The following is a 24,794-nucleotide window of genomic DNA, read 5'->3' as shown; positions in this document are numbered from 1 at the left end:
GAGTCCCCGTGTGGCTGAAATTTCGTTTTTTTCCTCTTTTCTCATTTTTACTTCTGTTCTTCCCTCTTTTCTTTCTCCTTTTCTTTTTTCATTTCTTTTTCTTTTTCTTTCTCTCTTTCTTTCTTTCTTTCTTTCTTTCTTTCTTTTTTTATTCACTATTTCTTTATTCTTTCTTGCTCCTTTCTTTTATAGTTTTTGTATATTTGATTGATTCTCTGACTACAGTGATTGATTGTTTTTTACTTTATATAATTCAGAAATTTGTAGGCCTGCTAAGGCTATCTTGTTGAATATTCCCAAATTCGATTTACAAATAATTGCATTGTGATGTTGTTGTTGATGTTATTTATTTATTTCATCAAAGATATCAAGGCTCTATAAATTTAATATGAACACATTTTCTAGACGGTGGCGTATCTTCATGGGACGGGCATAGGGGCCAGAGGAAGTTCCCCCAATTGCCGAAAACGGCTTGTGCCCCCCCCCCACCCCCGCATCACGAGCTCCCGGGCACGAGCTGAGCCAAGTTTCATGTCTTGACCGTGGATCGATATTCTATTATAATTATTAAAGTAGGCTTATACCTCCCGGTACGCTTGTTCATTTTCTGCACGGCTGTTTCTGTTATGAACTTCCGCCCCTCTGAAATCAAGCGCATGAAAAACCTTTCGGCTAACCTTAACATACTTTATATCAATAAAGTAGGTCCACTCAATTGTTAATGAAGTAGTTTTGAAGATATTGTTGACAGGTAGGCCCCCTATATGGTCACGGAGTCCAGTTTGGCCTTTAATAGATTTCATTTTTGGGGTTGAAATTGTCAATTGGGAGAGTAGAAAAGTTTGAAAAAAAAAAATAAAATAAATACTAAGGCCAATTTAAAGGAGGGGGTATGAAGCTTCATTTGCAGAGGCAGATTTAAGGGAAACGGCCCTATAGGACCATAGCTCAGGGGCCCTTCCAGAGGGCTGAACCCCGGATTTTAACTTCAGTAACGTGATTTGTAGGCTTAACTTAGGTGATACTCCGGCGTTTTTGTGGGAGGGGGGTCGATGGGAGTCAAGTTCAGAATTTTGCATTTTTTGAATAAACGTAAACGTGCAATCCGTACACCATCCCCCACACTCATGACACTTGATACTATGGTGTAAAATCAGTATTTCTAAGGTATATAAACAGTATTTCTAATGTGTAAAATGAAGTATACCACGTTATCTACGGTTATTTCAAATATTATATAACTCAATTTTATTACTAAATTCTGTTTTCATTTTACTTACTTATATAACAATGCATTATAGTATTTTCCTTCTTGGTGAGGCAGTGGCGTTAACGCGTTGAGGTAGCTTGGTTCCGCTTGCATCTATTCAACGTCTTTAAACGCACGAGTGTGTACGCTAGAGCTCTAAACTAACCCAAATGCACCCAATGAATTGCGCCAGTACACTGCCTCGCCAAGAAATAGTATAATAGTAGAAGTTCTTGTATTCCCGGGCTTGTATTCTATTCGTACCTATTCGTTGTGGCTTATCTCCGTTATCTCCGGTTATTTCAAGATTTTTTGTTCATTTTATTATATTGCATCACTGATTTCTGTTTTCATTTTTCTTGCTTATGAAACAATGCATTATACTAATTACTATTGAGTCATTCCGTCTCAACTGACCCTCTTTTCAAAACAGTTGCCGGATGACCCCCTACGATTTTGATGAAAGTCCCCCCTAAATATTGTTTTAGGACCAGAATGAACACGCACACAGAAATTAAGCATTGTACTCCAAATCGTTGTCAAGATATGGCCCTCTAAAGATTTGTCAAGACCACTCGCTGTTGTACGTCGCGTCACTGATTTGTTACATTATTGAAGACTCATTTCCTGAATGCAAGCAGATACTAGGCTCAAAATTAGTACTCAATGGTAACTTTTCCTCATAAATTTTGAATCTTTAATCGAAAAATGTGTTTCTTGCGTAGTTTTTGATTTAGGGGTACCTGAAAATGCACATTTGTGCCACACGGCAATACTTTTTCCAATTTTCAAGGTCACATATTTTTAAAACGAAAGGGTCACGGTATGCTCTAATTACAGTAAAAGAAAACTATGCAAGAAACACAACTTCCGATTAAAGATTCTGAAATATGGGAAGAAGTTACACAGAATACCAATTTTGAGCCTAGTATCTGCTTGCATTAAAACAATATGAGTCTTCAAAATGTGCCACGAGTCACGCGACGCACGACAGCAAGAAGGGGGTCTTGACATATCTTTAGAGGGCCATATCTTGAAAATGATTTGTAGTACTAGGATCAAATTTTCTCTGGGTGTTCTTTCTACTTCTATGAACATTTCTAAGGAGTTTCATCAAAATCTGAGGTCACTTGACCACACTTGGGACAGTGACGTTAATGCATTGAGGCAGCTGTGTCGCGCCCGCGTCTATTCAGTGTCTTTAAGCGCGCTAGTGTGTACGCTAGCTTTAAACGAACGTTTGCGATTTGAAATGAATTGCACTTGAACGTTCATTGCCTAGCCAAGAATTAAATTAGTATTTATAGTAGAAGCTCTTGTATTGCATTTATTTTTTCCTATCAACGTTAAGGGATCCAAAATGAGCGTTTATTGCGTTTCGACAGTATTTTTTGTGGGACATGAGAGCACCTCAGACCTATCGAATTGCATTCTGAATACGAAGCATGTCTTTCTGATATCAAATAATTTTCATTTTAAAAAATCACAATATAATACAAATTTTATGACAAATTATAAAAAGTTGATATTTTTCTAATTTTTGATATATAACAGTCCTCGAAGTAAATTATATAAATCTAATGATATATTCTTAAAGTGTATGTAGCTGGGAGGAAAAGCCGACGGTCAATTGAAAATTTTGACCTTTCATATTGAAGATATGGATTTTTTCTCAAAAAGACCTAATGTTTTTTTTTGTTTTTTTATCAAAAATCCATATCTTCAATACGAAAGGTCAACATTTTCAATTGATCGTCGGCTTTTCATCCCACCTACATACACTTTAAGTATAAATCATCAGATTTATAAAGTTTACTTCAAGTACTGTTAAATATCAAAAATATCAATTTTTAATGATTTGCCATAAAATGTGTATTAAATTGCGAATTTCAAAAATCAAAATTATTTAATATCAGAATGACATTCTTCATATTCAGAATGCAATTCGATATGTCTGATGTGCTCTAATGTCCCAAAATAAATACTGTCCAAACGTTCATACCCCAGCCCTTAAGTTGTGCCTAATCTGAATATATGCAAGTTAAACAACCTCATTAACGTTTTTGCCATAACCATATTCTTTACCATTAACTACAAACATGCGTAGTATACCTTTTGGGCCCCCTGTAGATCTAGTTTACATTGTGGATATAAGGGCCAACATTACTTAACATTTATTTACTCTTGGACTCCTGGGAACTAAATGTCCCAGTTCGTGTATATACTCACAAACAACACAGTGTCAATCATATTTTTCATCTGGTGGTTAGCATTTCTAAAAATAAAGTTGGGCCCGAAGGCTAATATCCCAGGAAACACAAAACATTTTGCAGCAAACCTTTAAATGTTGGGTTATATAAATGGTATAGAAACGTTTTAATAACATTCAAAAATATTTTTGAAAACGTGATACAAACAGTGACAAAACATTATAATGTTATTTATGTGTTGAAAAAATATTTTGTTTGCCTGAAAAAATGTTTGCCCGAAATATTTTACAATAATGTTTTAAAAACGTTTTCATGATCTTTATATAACCCGACATTAAATGCTCTTAAAACATTTTTCTTGAATAAACGTTTTAAGAACATTTTTGTGTTTGCTGGGATAGTAAAGGGGTCTGGTTAACAACTGCTGACTTGCTGATAACTTAAATTCGCTACTGAAAATTTTGATGTATCATCAAATACAGTGGCCAATTTATCGAATCTAGGGTTTAAAAGGAAGTATTTCTAGGGTGTAAAATCAGTATTTGTTAGGTGTAAAATGAAAAATACAATCTCCTGTTATTTCAAATGTTATAATACTCCAATGTTTTTGTTCATCTTATTATATTGCATTCTTTCTGTTTTCACTCTGCTTGCTTATGAAAAAATGTATTATAGTTTACATGTAGTATTTTTCTTCTCGGTGAGGCAGTAACGTTAACGCATTCAGGCAGCTATTTCGTGCTCTCATCTATTCAGCGTCTTTAAACGCGCGATTGTGTACGCTGGATCTTTAAGCGAACGTTTACGATTTGAAACTGCACCCAATGGATTGCGCCTGAACATTGCCTCCCGGGCACCGCCTATAGCCAAGAAATAGTATATAGTATAGGTTCTTGTATTCCATTTTTAGTTCTCCTACCGACGTTAAGTTGTGTATAAAAGTGTTAATTGGTCTTGGATCAATCTATGGTAGGAAGTGCAGAAATAAAATTGTCACAAGTTAATTTGCGTGTTACAAAATCGTCCATTTCTTCGAACCTACGAGTCTCACCTTAGACATTTTACTATAGGTGGGCAACATTGTCTTAAACTTAAATGTCATTCTAGAAATGTTTAATATGACTGTATCCGTATTTTGCTTGGTTTGTCAGTCGTGACTGTAAAAATCGAGAATGTACTACGATAAACATTATACATATCCAAATTTTAATATCATTTTTAAAATTTAGATTTAAGACAGGATAAAGAGTACTTTTGCCTTACTAGTCAGCAATTACCAAGGTTAGGAGTTCTTATATTCTGCTTTTTCTGCAGCATTAGACCGCACTACACCGGATTCCAAAAAAAATATAGCACTTTTGCGTTTGCATTAACAAAATATTTTCCTGTTTTTCCAAATGAAACATAGTTACATCTGATCCGTTAGTTGGTTTTAAGTGGCAAAAAGGTCAAATATTTGGTCAATTTTTAAAATAAGGGCAAAAAAATATGTTTTTTCTTGTGCTGTGACAATCAAGCCCGAACACTTGTACTAAAACTGTTTCAGGTTTTGCATTCATATGTAAAACACGTTTTCTATTATCTTTTTAACTATTTATCAAAATTAACATGAAGACTATTTGAGCGCAAGAAGACCACTTGGCTCCTCAACATGTATACACTAAAGTTGCGTATAGTTTCGTATAGTTTGGTAATGTTTTATACATGTTCAGGGACCAAAACAAATCTTTCACAACCTTTCATGATGTTTTCACGTTGGAACATGTATTTTAACATTATAAAACCATAAGAAACTATACGTAACTTTAGTGTATACATGTTGAGGGGCCAATTGGACTTACGGTCTTCTTGCGCCCAGGTCTTCAATTGTAACTTGTAATTAGAAAAAACACTGTCCAAAGGCTCATACCAGAGCCCTGAATATGAATTGATAAGTATAGACTGTTCCTGACAGAGGAAAGGAAAAACATAATTAATTAATAACAAACCGGAAGTGATTGGTCAATCAGATTACCATGCATTAACACACAAAGTACCGGATGTCATGTCATGCCTTAAAACTTTAAATATGACAGTGTCACTGATTCCAAATCATGGAATATAACTTTAAGGATATCGAAAGATGGGGCGTGATGCTACAAAAACTTCATACGTACCTAAGAATGTACAGCTACAAGTGTGAGTATTTTTTTAAATTTCTGATTGATATGTGTTGGGTATTTTACAAAATACAATTTGATCTAAAACCATTCAAATTTGTCATTGCATTAATGAAGCATGATAGTATAAATAACGTATTGAACGGATTGTCTACAGATCTGTGCAAGTTATATAACTTTCCATTTTAACATTTTCTTAACGCTGGTCTTTTGGTTTGTAAACTTTTTTCTCTCGTTTCTGTTTTTGCTTCGTATTTATTTATTGTTTGGTTTCCTGTTTTTAATTGTCTATTTCTGAGGGTATTCAATAAAAATATTGATAAAGCCCTCGTTTTGGCTTTGATTTCCAATATAGTTGCACATCTCAACTAAATGGGATGGGACTACTTTATTAAGGGTAGACGAGGTATTGTTTGGTCGAAGCAACATAACAATCGATTTTCATTATCCAGATCAATATATTATTGAAAATTAACACCTTGATGTTTTGCAAAAGTTCATTCTACAAATCGTATACTTTGCAAACTTGCTTAATTTATTGTTGTTAATGAGTGTTCGTAAGATGCTGTGAACTACCAAACCACAACAGTTTAAAATAATTAAATACCTTAAAGCAACACATACCAATCTAAATAAACAAAACAATACACCTTGGACTAATAATTATAGGTTGTAACCATTAGACATATCTACATTACGATTAAATATAAGAAATTATAAGTCTACCAAATAAAATGAAATAATTACCTCAATAACTTGACCCCTGGGGGACTGAACTTGACTGCAAATTGTCATAGACTAGTTACATTAGTCATCAAGCGTTAATAGTTTAGAATGGTTATTGACATTGATAGGATCAGGAAGTGGTGGTATTCCTATTTCAAGAAGGGCTAGCTAAATATAGTAGCCACGTGCGATCTGTTGTGTATACAATCAGATTCTCGTGATGAAGTATCTAACGCCATGCAGAAGACATAACCCACGAAATAATATCTCATTTCCAATAATTTCATAATAATAACATATTTTGTTCTTTCTGATGACAAACAGTACATACATTACTGGAGCAAAAAGTCTTAATCGTCATGATCCTGCCTATCAACTTTAATAATATTGACATCTTTAGTCAGAAATCCCGCACGAAAGTTTGCACTGTGCGCTGAATAATGGCGGGATCGAGAGCTAGCTGTAATACCACGAAACCTCAGTCTCGGAAGGTTCTTCAGTATAGTCTGCTATTCTTGGGAGTTATGGTATTAATAATGACGAGTATCGAGCCTATTGGGCAGTTGACTCATCTGGTAAGTAACCCTACAGACTATTTATTCGACGTAAAATATTTGATGTAACATATCTACGTTATTTAATCTAGTCCCATTCTATTTCTAGTAATGTTAAAGTTCTAACGAATGTTTGATGACGTAAAATCGATAATATATTTCTACCACATATTATACGTAACATATTATCGATTTTACTTCATCAAACATTCGTTAGAACTTAAACATTAATGGAAATAGAATGGGACTATAGATTAAATAACATACGTTACATCAAATATTATACGTCGAATACTCGGAGTCTGTAGCGGCCCTAAGATTAAATTCACGAGTGAAAATAATAGGAGCTTGTCCAAAAATGATTAAGTAAGCTTACATTTCACAACTTTTTAAGGGTAAAGGCGGTATTGTTGGTCGAAGCAGCCGAAATATCGAATTTCATTATCTTAATCAATTATTATTGAAAAATAACATTTGATGTTTTGCAAAAGTTCATTCTACAAATCATATACTTTGTAAACTTGCTTGATTTATTGTTGTTAATGAGTTATGTGCGTTTTACAAAAGTGTTGTTGTTTCAACCCTTCACAACATAACTCAAGAACCACAGGACCAACAAAAGTATATCTGTGATATTTGAATTCTTCTACACTCTCGCTATGTAGTGATAAATGCAATTTTGGCCAAAGCTCACTACCATTTGCAAGATGCTGTGAACTTGTGACAGAAATGCATTGACTAATGTAAAGAGGAAAAGTGTTCAAATTGATTTAGCTTTCAACCGAAGTAAAATTGACATTTTACAAGATTCATGATGAAAATATTGTAATACGGTATTTCATTATTATCGGGGATTAGAGTAGCGTAATCAGGGATTCAGAATAGCCTACTCAATTAAAGTTAGCAAAACTAAACTAATGTATATTTACCACATTTCATGTTGAAATGTTGAAATGTCAATCTAAGCATATATATCTTTCAGTATCTATGATCCAAGAGTTTGCAAAGTTTTGGTCTTTTTTGTACCTGCTGTTAAAAAAAAGTTATATTGATTTTTATGTAAAGGTTCATTCATGATTGTTGGGAACTGGCGGTCTATTGTGTTTTTTCTCCCTCCGCCAGTTCCAATACAGGGAATAAAAAATAAAAAAATAAAAAAGAGTTTGCAAAGTTAGTCGATAACCGTCGGTTCTCAATCTTTTCAAAGTCTATAGCGCGCGATAGTTGAATATACTAGTACTAGTTTTAGTATTTACAGGGTGCCCCTGACAGAACTGTATCGTCGGAAACTGAATTGTTTGTGTATTTTAACGCATAAACCAAACGTAACTAAATAACTGATGTGATTGAGGAATATATCAGCTATCACATACTTTTTTAATTTAGACAATTGACCGCTCCGTTTTTGCAATAAATGAATTTTACGAAACTACCTCATTTTCAATCGGTTCCACAGAGTCAAATATCTATCAATGACAATGTAGACGGCTCATGCGCTGATGATGCGCAGTGATGCAGTCGGAATACAGATCATCGATTGATATTTGAATACCGTGGAAAGGTTTGAAAATGAGGTAGTTCCGTAAAATTCATATATTTCAAGAACGGTGTGGTCAGTTGTCGTCAAAATTCAAAAATTACATAATAGCTGATTTATTCCTCAACTACACAAGTTATTTAGTTATGTTTAGTTGTAGCGTTAAAATACCCAAACATTAAGTTTCCGACGATACAGGTCTTTCACTGTATGTGCATCCGGTATAAAATTCACCCGATAAAATTCACCTTCTTGCTCTCATGTCGTTGCATCAGTTGCTTTCAACAAATTCTGCTCTCTTCATTGCACAGGTATTCCATGACAGGAACACGACGGAAAGCATCATACCGATACTACTCAGCCAATCACATATATCAGTATTTCACGATAGAAAGCCACCATTTTGGTTAACAAATTCTACAGTTGTCCGCATACATGTCCCACCATTAAGAAAAGTCTTCGGATGGCCATTTCTTCAACCACAGTCCAAAGTTGTGTCACTTTCTACCGATGCCAACTATTCATATTTTCAAATCATAAACCCTAAGAGATTTTATAATTTATGCGATATACTTGAAATAAAAATCTTTGCGAAGAACAAAAGAAACGTCATGAAATCACATGGAGGGGACTACTTTTTTGTACGAATTCATTCGCCAGATTTACAAGCCAGCGCAAATCCAGACGGCGGAATAATAGACCACCAAAACGGATCTTACACCGCCAGGTTCAAACTACGCTGGACTGGACACGTGCGAATCACAGTTACATTGATGCATTCCAGTGAAGCAGTGTCAGTACTAAGACGCATGAGAGACTATTTACCTGCAAGACAAGCATTTGATGGAATTTTTAGACGAGGAAACAATGCAAAACGTGTACCATGTCACGTGACTCCGTTAATGTTTGTAAAAAGTTGGGAGAATACCAGTACTGAGGTTGAGTTTTGCAATTTTACTGATCCAGTCACGAGATCTCCATGGTATTGTACTAAACCAAAGTATTTCCCGTGCTCATCTTATTCACACCATGCGGGCAGTGAAAGAGGAAACGAAGTACTATTAAGACTTGTCAGCATCAGCGATAGATCACTTATAGCACAGTAAGTATAAGTACTATTTAGACTTGTCAGCATCAGCGATAGATCACTTATAGGACAGTAAGTATAAGTACTATTTAGACTTGTCATCATCAGCGATAGATCACTTATAAGACAGTGAGTATAAGTACTATTTAGACTTGTCAGCATCAGCGATAGATCACTTATAGGACAGTAAGTATAAGTACTATTAAGACTCAACTACACAAGTTATTTAGTTATGTTTAGTTGTAGCGTTAAAATACCCAAACATTGAGTTTCCGACGATCACTTATAGGACAGTAAGTATAAGTACTATTTAGACTTGTCAGCATCAGCGATAGATCACTTATAGGACAGTAAGTATAAGTACTATTAAGACTTGTCAGCATCAGCGATAGATCACTTATAGGACAGTAAGTATAAGTACTATTTAGACTTGTCAGCATCAGCGATAGATCACTTATAGGACAGTAAGTATAAGTACTATTTAGACTTGTCAGCATTAGCGATAGATCACTTATAGGACAGTAAGTATAAGTACTATTTAGACTTGTCAGCATCAGCGATATATCACTTATAAGACAGTAAGTATAAGTACTATTTAGACTTGTCAGCATCAGCGATAGATCACTTATAGACTTGTCAGCATTAGCGATATATCACTTATAGGACAGTAAGTATAAGTACTATTAAGACTTGTCAGCATTAGCGATAGATCACTTAGGCCAAAAAAAAAAAGTTGTTGTGTTGCCCTCAACCGTCCGACCCTAAATCCTGAAAAATCAGGGTCGCAATTTTTTTTTTTTTTTTTTTTTTTTTTGAATGATGATTTTTACAGATTTGTTCAAAAACTCAATGTTTTTCACTTAAAATTAATATTTTATTGAAAGACTAGTCTTTAATTGATGTCTAACAGGAATCCAGAAGTCAAAATTGACAAATGTCCCCTAATTGAAGAAGCATTATTTAATATTTGAGGGGATTTTAAAAACTGAAGGTTTAAAAAAAAAAATTAAAAAAAAAAAAAAAAAAAAAAAAAAAAAAAAAAATCCGACCGTCCGACCCAAATTTCCCATTTTCCCACTTGAGGGCAACACAACAATATTTTTTTTTTTGGCCTTATAGACTTGTCAGCATTAGCGATATATCACTTATAGACTTGTCAGCATTAGCGATATATCACTTATAGGACAGTAAGTATAAGTACTATTTAAACTTGTCAGCATTAGCGATAGATCACTTATAGACTTGTCAGCATTAGCGATAGATCACTTATAAGACAGTAAGTATAAGTACTATTAAGACTTGTCAGCATCAGCGATAGATCACTTATAGGACAGTAAGTATAAGTACCATTTAGACTTGTCAGCATCAGCGATAGATCACTTATAGGACAGTAAGTATAAGTACTATTAAGACTTGTCAGCATTAGCGATAGATCACTTATAGGACAGTAAGTATAAGTACTATTAAGACTTGTCAGCATCAGCGATAGATCACTTATAGACTTGTCAGCATTAGCGATATATCACTTATAGACTTGTCAGCATTAGCGATAGATCACTTATAAGACAGTAAGTATAAGTACTATTAAGACTTGTCAGCATCAGCGATAGATCACTTATAGGACAGTAAGTATAAGTACTATTTAGACTTGTCAGCATTAGCGATAGATCACTTATAGACTTGTCAGCATTAGCGATAGATCACTTATAAGACAGTAAGTATAAGTACTATTAAGACTTGTCAGCATCAGCGATAGATCACTTATAGGACAGTAAGTATAAGTACTATTTAGACTTGTCAGCATCAGCGATAGATCACTTATAGGACAGTAAGTATAAGTACTATTAAGACTTGTCAGCATTAGCGATAGATCACTTATAGGACAGTAAGTATAAGTACTATTAAGACTTGTCAGCATCAGCGATAGATCACTTATAGACTTGTCAGCATTAGCGATAGATCACTTATAAGACAGTAAGTATAAGTACTATTTAGACGTGTCAGCATCAGCGATAGATCACTTATAGGACAGTAAGTATAAGTACTATGTAGACTTGTCAGTATCAGCGATAGATCACTTATAGGACAGTAAGTATAAGTACTATTAAGACTTGTCAGCATCAGCGATAGATCACTTATAGGACAGTAAGTATAAGTACTATTAAGACTTGTCAGCATCAGCGATAGATCACTTATAGGACAGTAAGTATAAGTACTATTTAGACTTGTCAGCATTAGCGATATATCACTTATAAGACAGTAAGTATAAGTACTATTAAGACTTGTCAGTATCAGCGATAGATCACTTATAAGACAGTAAGTACGACGTATAAGTACTATTTAGACTTGTAAGCATCAGCGATAGATCACTTATAAGACAGTAAGTATAAGTACTATTTAGACTTGTCAGCATCAGCGATAGATCACTTATAGACTTGTCAGCATTAGCGATATATCACTTATAGGACAGTAAGTATAAGTACTATTAAGACTTGTCAGCATCAGCGATAGATCACTTATAGGACAGTAAGTATAAGTACTATTTAGACTTGTCAGCATCAGCGATAGATCACTTATAAGACAGTAAGTATAAGTACTATTTAGACTTGTCAGCATCAGCGATAGATCACTTATAAGACAGTAAGTACGATGTATAAGTACTATTTAGACTTGTCAGCATCAGCGATAGATCACTTATAGGACAGTAAGTATAAGTACTATTAAGACTTGTCAGCATTAGCGATATATCACTTATAGGACAGTAAGTATAAGTACTATTAAGACTTGTCAGTATCAGCGATATATCACTTATAAGACAGTAAGTACGACGTATAAGTACTATTTAGACTTGTCAGCATCAGCGATAGATCACTTATAGGACAGTAAGTATAAGTACTATTAAGACTTGTCAGTATCAGCGATAGATCACCTATAAGACAGTAAGTACGACGTATAAGTACTATTTAGACGTGTCAGCATCAGCGATAGATCACTTATAGGACAGTAAGTATAAGTACTATTAAGACTTGTCAGTATCAGCGATAGATCACTTATAAGACAGTAAGTATAAGTACTATTTAGACTTGTCAGCATCAGCGATAGATCACTTATAGGACAGTAAGTATAAGTACTATTAAGACTTGTCAGTATCAGCGATAGATCACTTATAGACTTGTCAGCATCAGCGATAGATCACTTATAGGACAGTAAGTATAAGTACTATTTAGACTTTTCAGCATCAGCGATAGATCACTTATAGGACAGTAAGTATAAGTACTATTAAGACTTGTCATCATCAGCGATAGATCACTTATAGGCTTGTCAGCATTAGCGATAGATCACTTATAGGACAGTAAGTATAAGTACTATTAAGACTTGTCAGTATCAGCGATAGATCACTTATAGGACAGTAAGTATAAGTACTATTAAGACTTGTCATCATCAGCGATAGATCACTTATAGACTTGTCAGCATTAGCGATAGATCACTTATAGGACAGTAAGTATAAGTACTATTAAGACTTGTCAGTATCAGCCATAGATCAATTATAGGACAGTAAGTATAAGTACTATTTAGACTTGTCAGCATCAGCGATAGATCACTTATAGGACAGTAAGTATAAGTACTATTAAGACTGGTCAGCATCAGCGATAGATCACTTATAGGACAGTAAGTATAAGTACTATTAAGACTTGTCAGCATCAGCGATAGATCACTTATAGGACAGTAAGTACAAGTACTATTTAGACTTGTCAGCATCAGCGATAGATCACTTATAGGACAGTAAGTATAAGTACTATTTAGACTTGTCAGCATTAACGATAGATCACTTATAGGACAGTGAGTATAAGTACTATTAAGACTTGTCATCATCAGCGATAGATCACTTATAGACTTGTCAGCATTAGCGATAGATCACTTATAGGACAGTAAGTATAAGTACTATTAAGACTTGTCAGTATCAGCGATAGATCACTTATAAGACAGTAAGTACGACGTATAAGTACTATTTAGACGTGTCAGCATCAGCGATAGATCACTTATAGGACAGTTAGTATAAGTACTATTAAGACTTGTCAGTATCAGCGATAGATCACTTATAGGACAGTAAGTATAAGTACTATTTAGACTTGTCAGCATCAGCGATAGATCACTTATAGGACAGTAAGTATAAGTACTATTTAGACTTGTCAGCATCAGCGATAGATCACTTATAGGACAGTAAGTATAAGTACTATTTAGACTTGTCAGCATCAGCGATAGATCACTTATAGACTTGTCAGCATTAGCGATAGATCACTTATAGGACAGTAAGTATAAGTACTATTAAGACTTGTCAGCATCAGCGGTAGATCACTTATAAGACAGTAAATATAAGTACTATTTAGACTTGTCAGCTTCAGCGATAGATCATTATATGCCAGTAAATAGGCAACTTTGTCAGCATCAGCGATATATCACTTATAAGACAGTAAGTATAAATACTATTAAGACTTGTCTGCAGAAGCAATCACTTGTTAGACAGTAAGTAGACAGTATATATCACTTAAATACCTGCAAATGTTTATATTGATTTATTAAAAAGAATTCCAATTATATAGCTATTACAATACGTTCAAAGATTTGTCCAAAACAAATTAAGATGTAGACGTAGATCAACCAGATAATGACAACTTAACCTACAAATGTAAACTGAGCTCAAAAAGAAACTTATAATTTTTCACAACTTGTGAATCACAAGGTCATATCTTAAAATCATGTCAATCAAAATGAACCAAAATTACACACAGGATTACTTCAATACTCTATTCAAAACACATGTCAGTAACCAAGCAGTTGTCCAACTGACACAACAGCAAAAAAGCACTGTACTGACATGTATTTATTTTGATGGACAGGATGTTAAGATATGACCTTGTGAAGAATTATAAGTTTCTTTTTGAGCTATGTTTATATACACGATGAACGTTTGAAGCACTCTGTTACCTATTTCTTTTTAATTATATACCTATTTTCTCTTCTTATACAGACCGATGGCGCTCAATTCTTCAGGTAGATCTTTAATAAAAGTAGGAAATTGTAAGTACATTGACCTTTTGAATCCATTTTTCCTGAATATGATTGATATTGGCATTGGTGATGCCAGATACGGATAAGAGGAGTGCAATGATGGGATGGTTTTCGGCATTTCATGTCTTGTCACAACTACCCAGCAAACACAAAACGTTTTCGACATCATCGCAAAAGGTTACAGAAGCTTGTCAGAAAACGTTTAAATGTCGGGTTATATAAAGGGTACATTAATGGTATACAACGTTTTCATAACATTAAAAAACATTTGTTGGTAATTTACTGCACGGCAAACACAAGTGTTTTACAGCAAACATTTAAATGTCGGGTTACATAAATGGTATAAAAACGTTTTAATAACATTCCAAAAACATTTGTGAAAACTTGGTACAAATCATTCTAAACAGAATGTTATTTTGGGGTTGAAAAAATATTTTGCAAAAAATGTTTGACCAAAATATTTACAATAACGTTTTTAAAATGTTTTCACGACCTTTATATAACCCGACATTTAAATGTTATTAAAACTTTTTGTAAAAAACATTTTAAGAACATTTCTGTGTGTTGCTGGGTGCAAATATTTTAACATAATGTTATTTAAGCGTTAACAAAATATTTGGGCAAAAATGTTTGCAAAAATAGTTTACAATGACATTTCGAAAACATTTAAAAATATTGTTGTAGTGTGTTTTCATACAAAACGTTTTAAAACGATTTCATGACCTTTATATAACCCGACATTTTAATGTTATTAAAACGTTTTACCTAAACCAAAACCCAAAATATAACTTATTTAAAACGTTTTAAAAACGTTTTTGTGTTTGCTGGGTAAGTGACATTATGAAGACATTTGTCAATATATTTACATTTCAGAAAATATCCTTGTTCAAACCAAGAGTCCGCATTTCAAAAAACTTATGCAATAACAAAATTCCGGGACAATAGTCCACAGGTAAATGAAGGAAGTAAAACTAACCATTAACCAAGCAGATCGTAAACGACCTATAGGGTACGCCATGATACAGATAAAACGTTCAGATCTTGATCACAACGTAGCCGGTTCGAATCCAGTCAGGGCAGACGTGCTTGTCCTTGGGCAAAACACTTTATCTCACTTGTTCCATTCCACGCAGATGTATAGTGGGGAGCTCATAGGGGGTGTAGTCATCCGGCTCCGTTACTGTTGATAATCAAATGATGTCATATATCCTAGTGGTGACGGAATGATAAATGTAACTCGCTTTGATAAATGTTTGCTGACTATTCTAAAGGCGCTATAATTGAAGACAGAATTAAAAAGACTAGTAAGTTTGCGTCAGACGTCATCTGTCAATCAAACTCGGGCATGCTTTGTTTAAGAGTGTCGTGATGATTGAGTTTCTAAACGTGGCGGTAAAACAGTGTGCCTTATGGTTAATTTTGCACCTTCAAATATACACACCGTCCCAGAAGTTAAGTCTTAGTAAAAGGAAAGTTCCATTCCGAAGGCACCATGTCAACAATGCCCAGAAATGTTGCTTTATATGCCTTGTAAAAGTATCGTGATTTTTCGCCATTTTCTGCGATTCCTTTCCTCCGATGAAGGCACCTTATGACTAACCTTCCTTTTATGCGCTAATCACCAATCAAGGGTCGTGGGGAGTTTGATTGACAGTGACGTCAGATGCAAACTAGTCTGGTAAATTCTATCTCGGCTTATATATAAATGCCTAACAGTTCCATTATGGTTTATTATTTCCTTCCAAAGTGACATCACATCTCGCGTCTTCAAGCTGCCTTTCCAAACCTCTATCGCAATGCAATATGGGTAAGATAAGAAATGCAGAGAGCGAAGCCGGCTTACCAGGCTACTACTACAACAACACATGGACATCACTTAAATGCAGAACAACAGAATATCGCGACAATATCTCAAGGTGTCTCAGGAATAAAACTATGTATTTCCTAGGTGACTCAACAATTCGCCAGTGGTTTATTTTTATAATTGAACAATTTGAACAACACAAGTTACAATCAGTTATAAAAGATGACATGGGTTTCAGAATGGGAAAAGATAGCTGGAAAAGTCAAGAGTATAATTTATCAATGCATTATCACCATCACGGATTTCCAAATCGGATATCATTGGTACCTACTACAGACGTCCATTACGTGGCTAATATGATAGACTCATTATCAAGTCATGGGACCAATACTGTCTACTTCATCAGTACAGGGGCGCATTTTACCATCACAAATTTAGATTTTTATCGTAATCGCTTAAGAGGGATCAAAGATGCGATATATCGTTTACACGAACATAGTCCAGACACGCCTATTATTATAAAATCAGCCAATACCAGAGAACCAACTAGTACAGATCGGAGTAATTGGTATCACGAAGAGTTGAATACTGTATTGTATGAAGAAATGTCAGGTATACCTAACGTGGTATTAGTTGATGTCTGGAATATGACTACAGGGCATTCTAGTGGATGGAATATTCATCCAACGAATTCAGTCATAGAAAATGAAATTTCTTTAGCATTGTCATTTATTTGTCCAAAAGGTCACAAGAAAGAGAAGAGTAAAAAGAATGCGAAAAACAGACATCTTAAAAACAATTCCTGATATTTGCCTTGGATCAGTGTTGCTATAAAGGGTAGCCCATTAATAGCGTTACCCTTTCTACTGTTATAAAGGGTAGCCCATAAATCGTGCTACCTTTTCTACTCTATAATTAGGCTCAGTCTCTGCAGTTTTAAAATAGTGCGCAAGGGGAAATAAAAGCTGTTCTGAATAGGAAACATCTCTGGTTATGTTACTACTAAACTTCACATATCAGCCTATGAGAATAACGAAACAACTCAAAATGACTGTTTCCCCACAGATGGAATCAAGAGATTGACCAACAGTGCCGTCGACAAAGAGGGGTGTCTAAGGGGGTCCGTTACCCCCGAACACGGAGTCCTATGCATTTCCCCTGGTAACCGTGAGTATGCATACTGCAGTTACTGTCCGTTTTCCTATACACAATACACAGTGCTCTTTCCCATTGACGCGTGACCTTTACAAATAGCCCTACGTTAACAGTATGGGGATATGACTAGTTAACGTCGCTGTGTGAAAAATAACCGGCCAATATTAAAAGTACTCTTCTAAAGTTCTAGAAAATATAGTTTATTAACATGTCCTAAATTTTTAGCTAATTTAGATGTTTGGAAATATTCGTACTTTGGTGTTTTAGTTAATGTTATAGGTAATAGTACATTGCCTAGTTAACGTCGCTGTGTGAAAAAAAACCGGCCAATATTAAAAGTACTCTTCTAAAATTCTAGACAATATAGTTTTGTAACATGTCCTAACTTTTTAGCTAATTTAGGTGTTTGGAGAGGGTCGTACTTTTGTGTTTTAGGAAGGATATGTAAACGACAGATAACACCAAAAATATGACGAAATTATTTCCAAACCGTGTTAAGTCAACAATCATTATGTTGCTCATTTTCAAGAATGCTGGTTTACAAAAAGCACGCCATTGTCTCATTTCGTGAACAATGATACACATACCATTGTTTCCTTTCGTTTTCTTTATAATCGGTTACCCAACTGAAGCTTTAATACAAACTTTATTGCGATATCGCACATGAAAACAGTCACATGTGCACAGCCAGAGAAGATCCGATTTAATCAGTTGAACTGTTTCAATGAGTGTTATCTTGGTTTAATAGCTTTTAATGGGGTTAAGTCCTGCAAAGGTCGAGATGAATTCTACTGTAGACACATGACTGCATCATGGTGACCTCAAAAGTTATTGGTCCATATTCAATCACTGGGCCGTCACAGAACAACTGAACAGTGGCCATGTGTTAGTCTTCCATCACAAACCTTAGATTGCCATAGGATAATTATATCCTACAATGCCCATGGGAGACGAACCCACTATTCAGCATCGAAGTGGTTACGTAATTCTCTTGGTTACCGGATCACGCTACTTTGGTATGCCTTCGAGTGCCATATACTTTATGTGGTGATCATTTCGATCGTGGTTCATTACTCTAGCGCGTGATCCCGTTGACATAGTAACATTACGTAACTTCGATACTGAATAGTTTGTTCGCTTATAATTGGCAAAAATCATTCGCTTTTTGTTACTGCGCACGTCAATAAGGTCCCAACTTAAATTCACAAAAGCGATCGCCTGTCAGGCATTACGTAAAGCGAAACTAGCGTAAGTGCTACCGCGTTCAACTACGTGTACGCCATTCTATATCAATGCACAATGTTATGAGCCACGGTATTATGGGTCTCATTTTTTGCCAACTTTATTTATTTTATTTTTTTCTGACAATTGTCCCCATCCCGGGTTTGAAACAGATAAAACGTATAACTCACAGACTCAAATATATACCCACTTCAATGAAAACTTTATTCTTGATAGTACCCTTTCGTTGAATAACAAAATACATATGAATATCTTCAAAGTACCCTTTCTTATACAGGGCGTCTCAAAAATTCTAACACGAAGGACGTGTTTTCACAGTCGCCACTTAAGAGGCCTTGTCCAGGAAATTCGACTTTTGGGTGGCAACGGCCAAAAATAGATTTTCCTTATAAGTTGAGTGGTAAGAGGCCTTTGTCTCATATAAACACTGGTGGTTTTATTTTGACAATTTATATCTTGTTGCCATAGTAACGGACATTTTTTCATTATTAGCATCTTTAACCAATTATCACACTTTCGAGCAGTAAAATACCCTTTTATTAGAGTAACTGTACCTCACACATAAAATTTCTCAATATTTTCTTATAATTTTTCCAATATAGATGGAAGGCTTAGTAGCAAATACATAGCATAACAAATTAGAATGGGTTCAGAATTGGGCTATACCATTTATTTTAAATAGGGGTGGTTTTGATCATTTTGAATATTCCCATTTAGGCCTAACTTCTGGGCTTCATAACCCGTATGGTAACGCTTCATTTGATTTGTCATTTTAGGGTTGACTTGATGGAACATTGTTACATTGAAAATGGAACAAATTAGTTTGGGGAAAATCATGTGGTAAAAGGGGTGTTGCCAGAAAATGTTGCATACTTTGAATTTTGTAAATGTATTTAGGTGCATAATAAAGCTGGTTCTCACATAGAATACTTGTATAAAATTGTACTATTATCGTGTACAATAGGTTAGTGTAGTTTGTATAATGTATTATTATAAAAAATAGCAGAGTTGCATGTAAGTGTTGCCATTTTTTTTTTTAATGGACTACATCTGTAAAAGTTCAACGCATGCTTGCAACGCTGATGGTGTTCATGATGAACCGTACTTTGATATTGACTTGTCATGAATAGCTGCATACAACTAAAATTGACATTATTACAATAATATTTGGATTGTAAATTTGTATTTACAATATCTACAGTTGAAAGTTCTATATTCAGATTCTCAAAGGCTTAATTCCCCCTTGAAATATGTGTACAAATTCTGGTCTTCTTTGCTCGTTTTCAAGCCTTTTGGGCACCTTTTGAGATATTTTATGACAACCAGTCGATTGCAAATCGATGAAAGTTTACATATGTTTCAATGTATGGGTAGCCTGAAGTTCCACCTCGCTTATCAGGTACGAGGCATTAAACAGCGCCCTCACTGTTTTTGATATGCTCTCAAGACTTCAAACCTGTTTCTGCCTAGTTTTTATTTCGCGGACCTATTTTCTCGATGATTATAAAATGCAACTTTTTGGCGACTCAAATTCATGTAGGCATTACACTTTATTTGAGCTATAATTCGCTACTCTAAAGGGCAGCCCAAATACCTCAAAAAGTGTTTGTATTTTACCGGAACTCATTAGGGTTACACAAATGGCGCATTGATAGTGGTGTGCTCCCTTCAAGGATAGGCTACCGAATGTTCATAAAATCAAATATTGTTATAATTTTCCTGAAATATAAAATGTTTTGAGTAAAACAATCAAGATTTGAGTGCTCTGTGACATTTACATCATGCCCTATTAAATTTAAATGGTGAATTGTGAAAATATGCACATTTTCAACATTTTGACCATTTATTTAGATTTGCATTAAATACCAATTCTCTACCTTTAGTTTTTGACCGTTTATCTACTAAAACCGCTTTAACCCTAGAACTACGAAAACAACCCCTCTCCTAACATTTTTTATCCGTCATAAGAAACGCATGTGCATGCGCCCAAACGACCTAAGCTAGTCGTAGATCCATCCTTTGTACTCATTTTAGTGATAAAACTCTGTTTTTAAATGAGCTAAATGACGCATGCATTTTCACGCAATTTGCTTCAGGACAGGAGAATATATTTTCTCTGCTCTCTAACTCCCGCCAACATTCTATCAACATTAAAAAAAAAAAGCCTATAGCCCAATTTGCAGACTCAATGCAGAGTATAGACAGCCAAATTCGTCATTTGGCAAAACGTGTATACTGGTATTAACTGTTTGCTCTCTTTGCAATATTTAGAACATTATTTCTTTTGGTAAAATTAAATGATTTTTTTCTCCCAAATTCAATTAATGTAATAATAATGATGATAATAATAATAATAATAACAGCACCACCACCACCACCACCACCACCACCACCACCACCACCACCACCACCACCAACAACAACAACAACAACAACAACAACAACAACAACAATAACAATAACAATAACAATAATAATAATAATAATAATAATTAATTATAAATATAAAACACTTAAAACGCAATTTTCCCATTTTTAAAATAGAAACACTGCTTTTTTTGAGAAATTTTTATTCATTAATATTTTATAAATTGTCAAATGCTACCAAAATACTTTGTTATGCAAAATTGTTCTCTACTAGTAAGATTATCCCTGAACTAATTTTTCTTGAACTAAAATGAATGATTAAAACCAAAATACTATAGAAACACTGTATTTTCAGCATTTTGATATTTCTGTAATCTCATATTTATATTTGCAATACATTAGGCTTACAATCTCCAATAATTTTAATTTTCCCAATGCTAAAAATACAAATATAGGCGAAATAGACAAATAAGAGATCGTAAAAATAGGGAAATTTCTAGAAACACTGTGAGCATACAGATGGTTTCCCCAAACCATTTTTTCTATAAATTCTTAAAGCATACTTTAATCTTCCAGGAAACAAAAGTTTGTTGAATTGGAAGCGTTGGCATGATACTTACAACCGTTTCAACCATACAGGTTCTATGTACTTTTCAAAATAATAAAAAACACCCCTCGTAGAAAAAGTGGTATCTCCCAAATCAAAAGGCCCTCAGTTCCCATTTAGGTCCTGAAACACAGATAAGACCTTGACCTAAATTCTACCCTCACCAACTTTAATGAACCCGCTCTAACTTTCTTCCAGAATGATATCGAATTGACAGAAAATTTTACACATAATTTTGCCAAAATCACTCAATTTAAGAGGAAAACAACAATTAGCCGTTTCCATGGCAACAAGAAGCTGGTATCACTATAAATGTTATTTTTGATACATCACCCTAAAGTATCATTGATTGACACAATATGAAGAAAATCGGTGATTTTGCGTTTTGCCACAAATTTGAATAAAAATTCCCTTTAAAAGGGAAAGCCAGCCTCAATGTAGAAGAGGTCTTGTAATTAGTTTTGGTCAATGTGAAAGGCATATTTAGGATCACGGCTTACTACATCCATGTTACATGACAGTCCACCAAACCATCAACGGTGAGAAGATGTACACTGAAACTGCAGAAAACATTAACTCCTAATCTCCTGTCAACTATTTAATTCATTATTGTTCATTATTATTAATTCATTATTGTTCTCTAAATTGTTCTGTTCTGGTTTTATTTGTCTTTTCAGCTTTTTACCCACGATATTTCAATTTCCAATTTTTTAATACCATAACTCAATTTCTTCGCTTAGGAATGTCCGGCGTTGTGGAGCAAAATAGCTCTTTATGTGAAAGCCTCCAAATTTATAAGCTGTCCAAAAGATGTCTGTTTTTGACATGATACGCCACATTTCTTAAAGACCCATTCAGTGATCCCAGCGCAAGAGTAAAAAAAATAAAATTGTTTATAAATTGCTTAAAAGAGAAGGATAGGCCTAAGTCGTTCAAATTGTCATTTGGTATTTTGAAATGCCAAATTTGGCAAAAATGAAGAAAACAGCAGTACTGAGGAAGTTCAAGCCCCGCCATTCAAATACTTGTAGCTAATTTTAGATACTGTCAGTATCTAAAAATACAGATTCGTGTAAAATGTCTTATTTTGTCTTAAATAGGCCTACACGGCTTTTGGCTGAACCATTCGCAGACTTAGCACATCTATGTAATAACAAAGGTACGGTACCAAAATTTTGATGATTTTACGATCGTCCGGATGAGCAAATCACTGAATGGGCCTTTAATATTAATAATAGATAAGCTGCCTTTAAAAATATTATTGACAAGTGTTGAGAGTAGGAATTACCTTGAAAAATGTCTCAAACACATGCCAGTTATATTCCGGTCTGAAACGATCAGACAATCTTTTAAACATTAATAACATCATAAACCCAAATCGTGAAAAAATCACCCCGGGTAGATTTTTGGCTATTTCTCCATTTACCATCCTGCCCAAAAGTGTCTGCTTTCGATATACCACGTCACAAATACTACACTGCACTGACTGCAGGTTTTAGTTAAAAGGGCATTTCGTGATCCACAGCATCATCCCCTAACTTTTCTCAGAAAAAGTTGAGATTTTTATATCACTGGAAACCTCTGGCTACATAATGTTTATGTACAAAATATTTCTTGCAGATTAATTCGTTTAGCAAAGTAATCGTGAAATTTGAATTTCGTTCTGGTATACCAGAACAAAATTGCAACACATTGTCTACACATAACCATATTTATCTATAAGTGCATGTCAAATGGGCACATTGTTCAATACTATAGCCTACATGCATAAATTATGCCCATATTATAGCTAGGCCCTAAAAACTTTATTTTGCATCGGATTTTTCCCGTTGAAAAGGCAAAACTGATGTTTATGATAGCAACTATTTCATCAATAGCATTTTGAGTCATTTTTATCCATAAAACGACACAGGATAGGATAGATAATTACTTTGACATCAATATGGTCCATATGATGAAGATTTTGATTCTTAGATCTGTTATCAACATGATATCACCCTGTTCAGTGGTCAAGGACCCCGGGTCAAAGACACTGAAATGACATACTTTTCTTCTGCTGACCATATGATGCTGTATATTAACTATTATTGTTACATTTTAGGCCTATACCTAAAACTTTTAAAGTCATATTAATTCAAACATAACTTTGGTAATACTCACTCGTTTTCATTCGTTGAAACGGCAAAACATACTTACTTTTCCTAACAAATCGAATTAAAATATTTTTTAAATAATTTAACCACAAAAAGTAAAAAAAAAAAATCATTCCAATACCACTAAAATATAATCTCTTGAGTAAACTGACCCCAAACCTGAAACAGGTACCAGCCCCGAATGGGCTGGCGAAAATAAGTCTATTTTCCTGGACAAGTCCTCTTAATATATTGGGAAATTGAATTAGTAAGAAATTTTGAGATTATTTTCTATCCTGTTTCCCCTTACTAGAAGGTCATACCGACAAAAATGTTCAAGTACTGAATCTGGACCAAAACAATAGTTTCATCACACTCTGTGAAATGCTCATGAAAGCTAAAACACACTTCTATGACATGTATCACTGATATAAATTTGGTATGACACCAGTTTCCAAATGTAAGAATAAAATCACTATTTTATGTTACATACATTTATTTTGATGTACAATAAACAAAGGTAACGAGTCAGACCACTTTATGTTAAGATTAATGATTCGATAATAAATCAATGGCAAGATATGCATAAGATTGGAATATATTATACATGATTATCAATATCATAACTTAAGAGACCCTTTAAGTAAATCCCATAAGCCTTTGCGAGTACACCTGAGATGTCGTCATTTGACATGACGCACAGGCTTATGGGATTTACCGCAAAGGTCAGTTATATTCAGTTAGAAGTATTATTTTAATTATTTGAACCAGTGTGAGCTTTTTTTTCAAAGGACCCTTTACCATGCTTATAAATAGATTTCTTCTAGGGGCCTCTACATATCATAAAATGAAATAGACATAGAGCCGATCTATACTCCATATTATTCGACGTCGA

The 24,794-nt window shown here is 34.4% G+C and overlaps 1 protein-coding gene across 2 annotated transcripts; it reads left to right on the top strand.

Annotated features, from left to right (window-relative positions):
- The first annotated feature begins 5,547 nt into the window (after nt 1–5,547).
- LOC140164316 (NXPE family member 3-like) lies at nt 5,548–18,120 on the top strand. Of its 2 annotated transcripts, XM_072187590.1 has the most exons (5): nt 5,548–5,637; nt 6,669–6,919; nt 8,747–9,537; nt 14,552–14,601; nt 16,340–18,120. In XM_072187590.1, the coding sequence occupies exons 2-5, from the start codon at nt 6,785–6,787 to the stop codon at nt 17,200–17,202; spliced, it is 1,839 nt and encodes a 612-aa protein (XP_072043691.1). In that variant the 5' UTR covers nt 5,548–5,637; nt 6,669–6,784; the 3' UTR covers nt 17,203–18,120. The 2 variants fall into 2 exon arrangements, with proteins under 2 accessions (XP_072043691.1, XP_072043692.1); XM_072187591.1 differs by lacking the exon at nt 5,548–5,637 and having other exon boundaries at nt 6,578–6,919.
- Nucleotides 18,121–24,794: the final 6,674 nt, after the last annotated feature.

This window comes from Amphiura filiformis, chromosome 11 (assembly GCF_039555335.1).
Source record: "Amphiura filiformis chromosome 11, Afil_fr2py, whole genome shotgun sequence".
NCBI lineage: Eukaryota > Metazoa > Echinodermata > Ophiuroidea > Amphilepidida > Amphiuridae > Amphiura > Amphiura filiformis.
Note: the sequence above shows the minus strand (reverse complement) of the source record. Positions and strands in the feature narration are given on the sequence as shown.

What these genes read in the sequence shown, in the direction of transcription:
- LOC140164316 (XM_072187590.1), top strand. Translation starts at nt 6,785, where the DNA reads ATGGCGGGATCGAGAGCTAGCTGTAATACCACGAAACCTCAGTCTCGG. An exon ending in TTGGGCAGTTGACTCATCTG is followed by an intron (nt 6,920 to 8,746) that starts GTAAGTAACCCT and finishes TTCATTGCACAG; the next exon opens with GTATTCCATGACAGGAACAC. An exon ending in GATAGATCACTTATAGCACA is followed by an intron (nt 9,538 to 14,551) that starts GTAAGTATAAGT and finishes CTTCTTATACAG; the next exon opens with ACCGATGGCGCTCAATTCTT.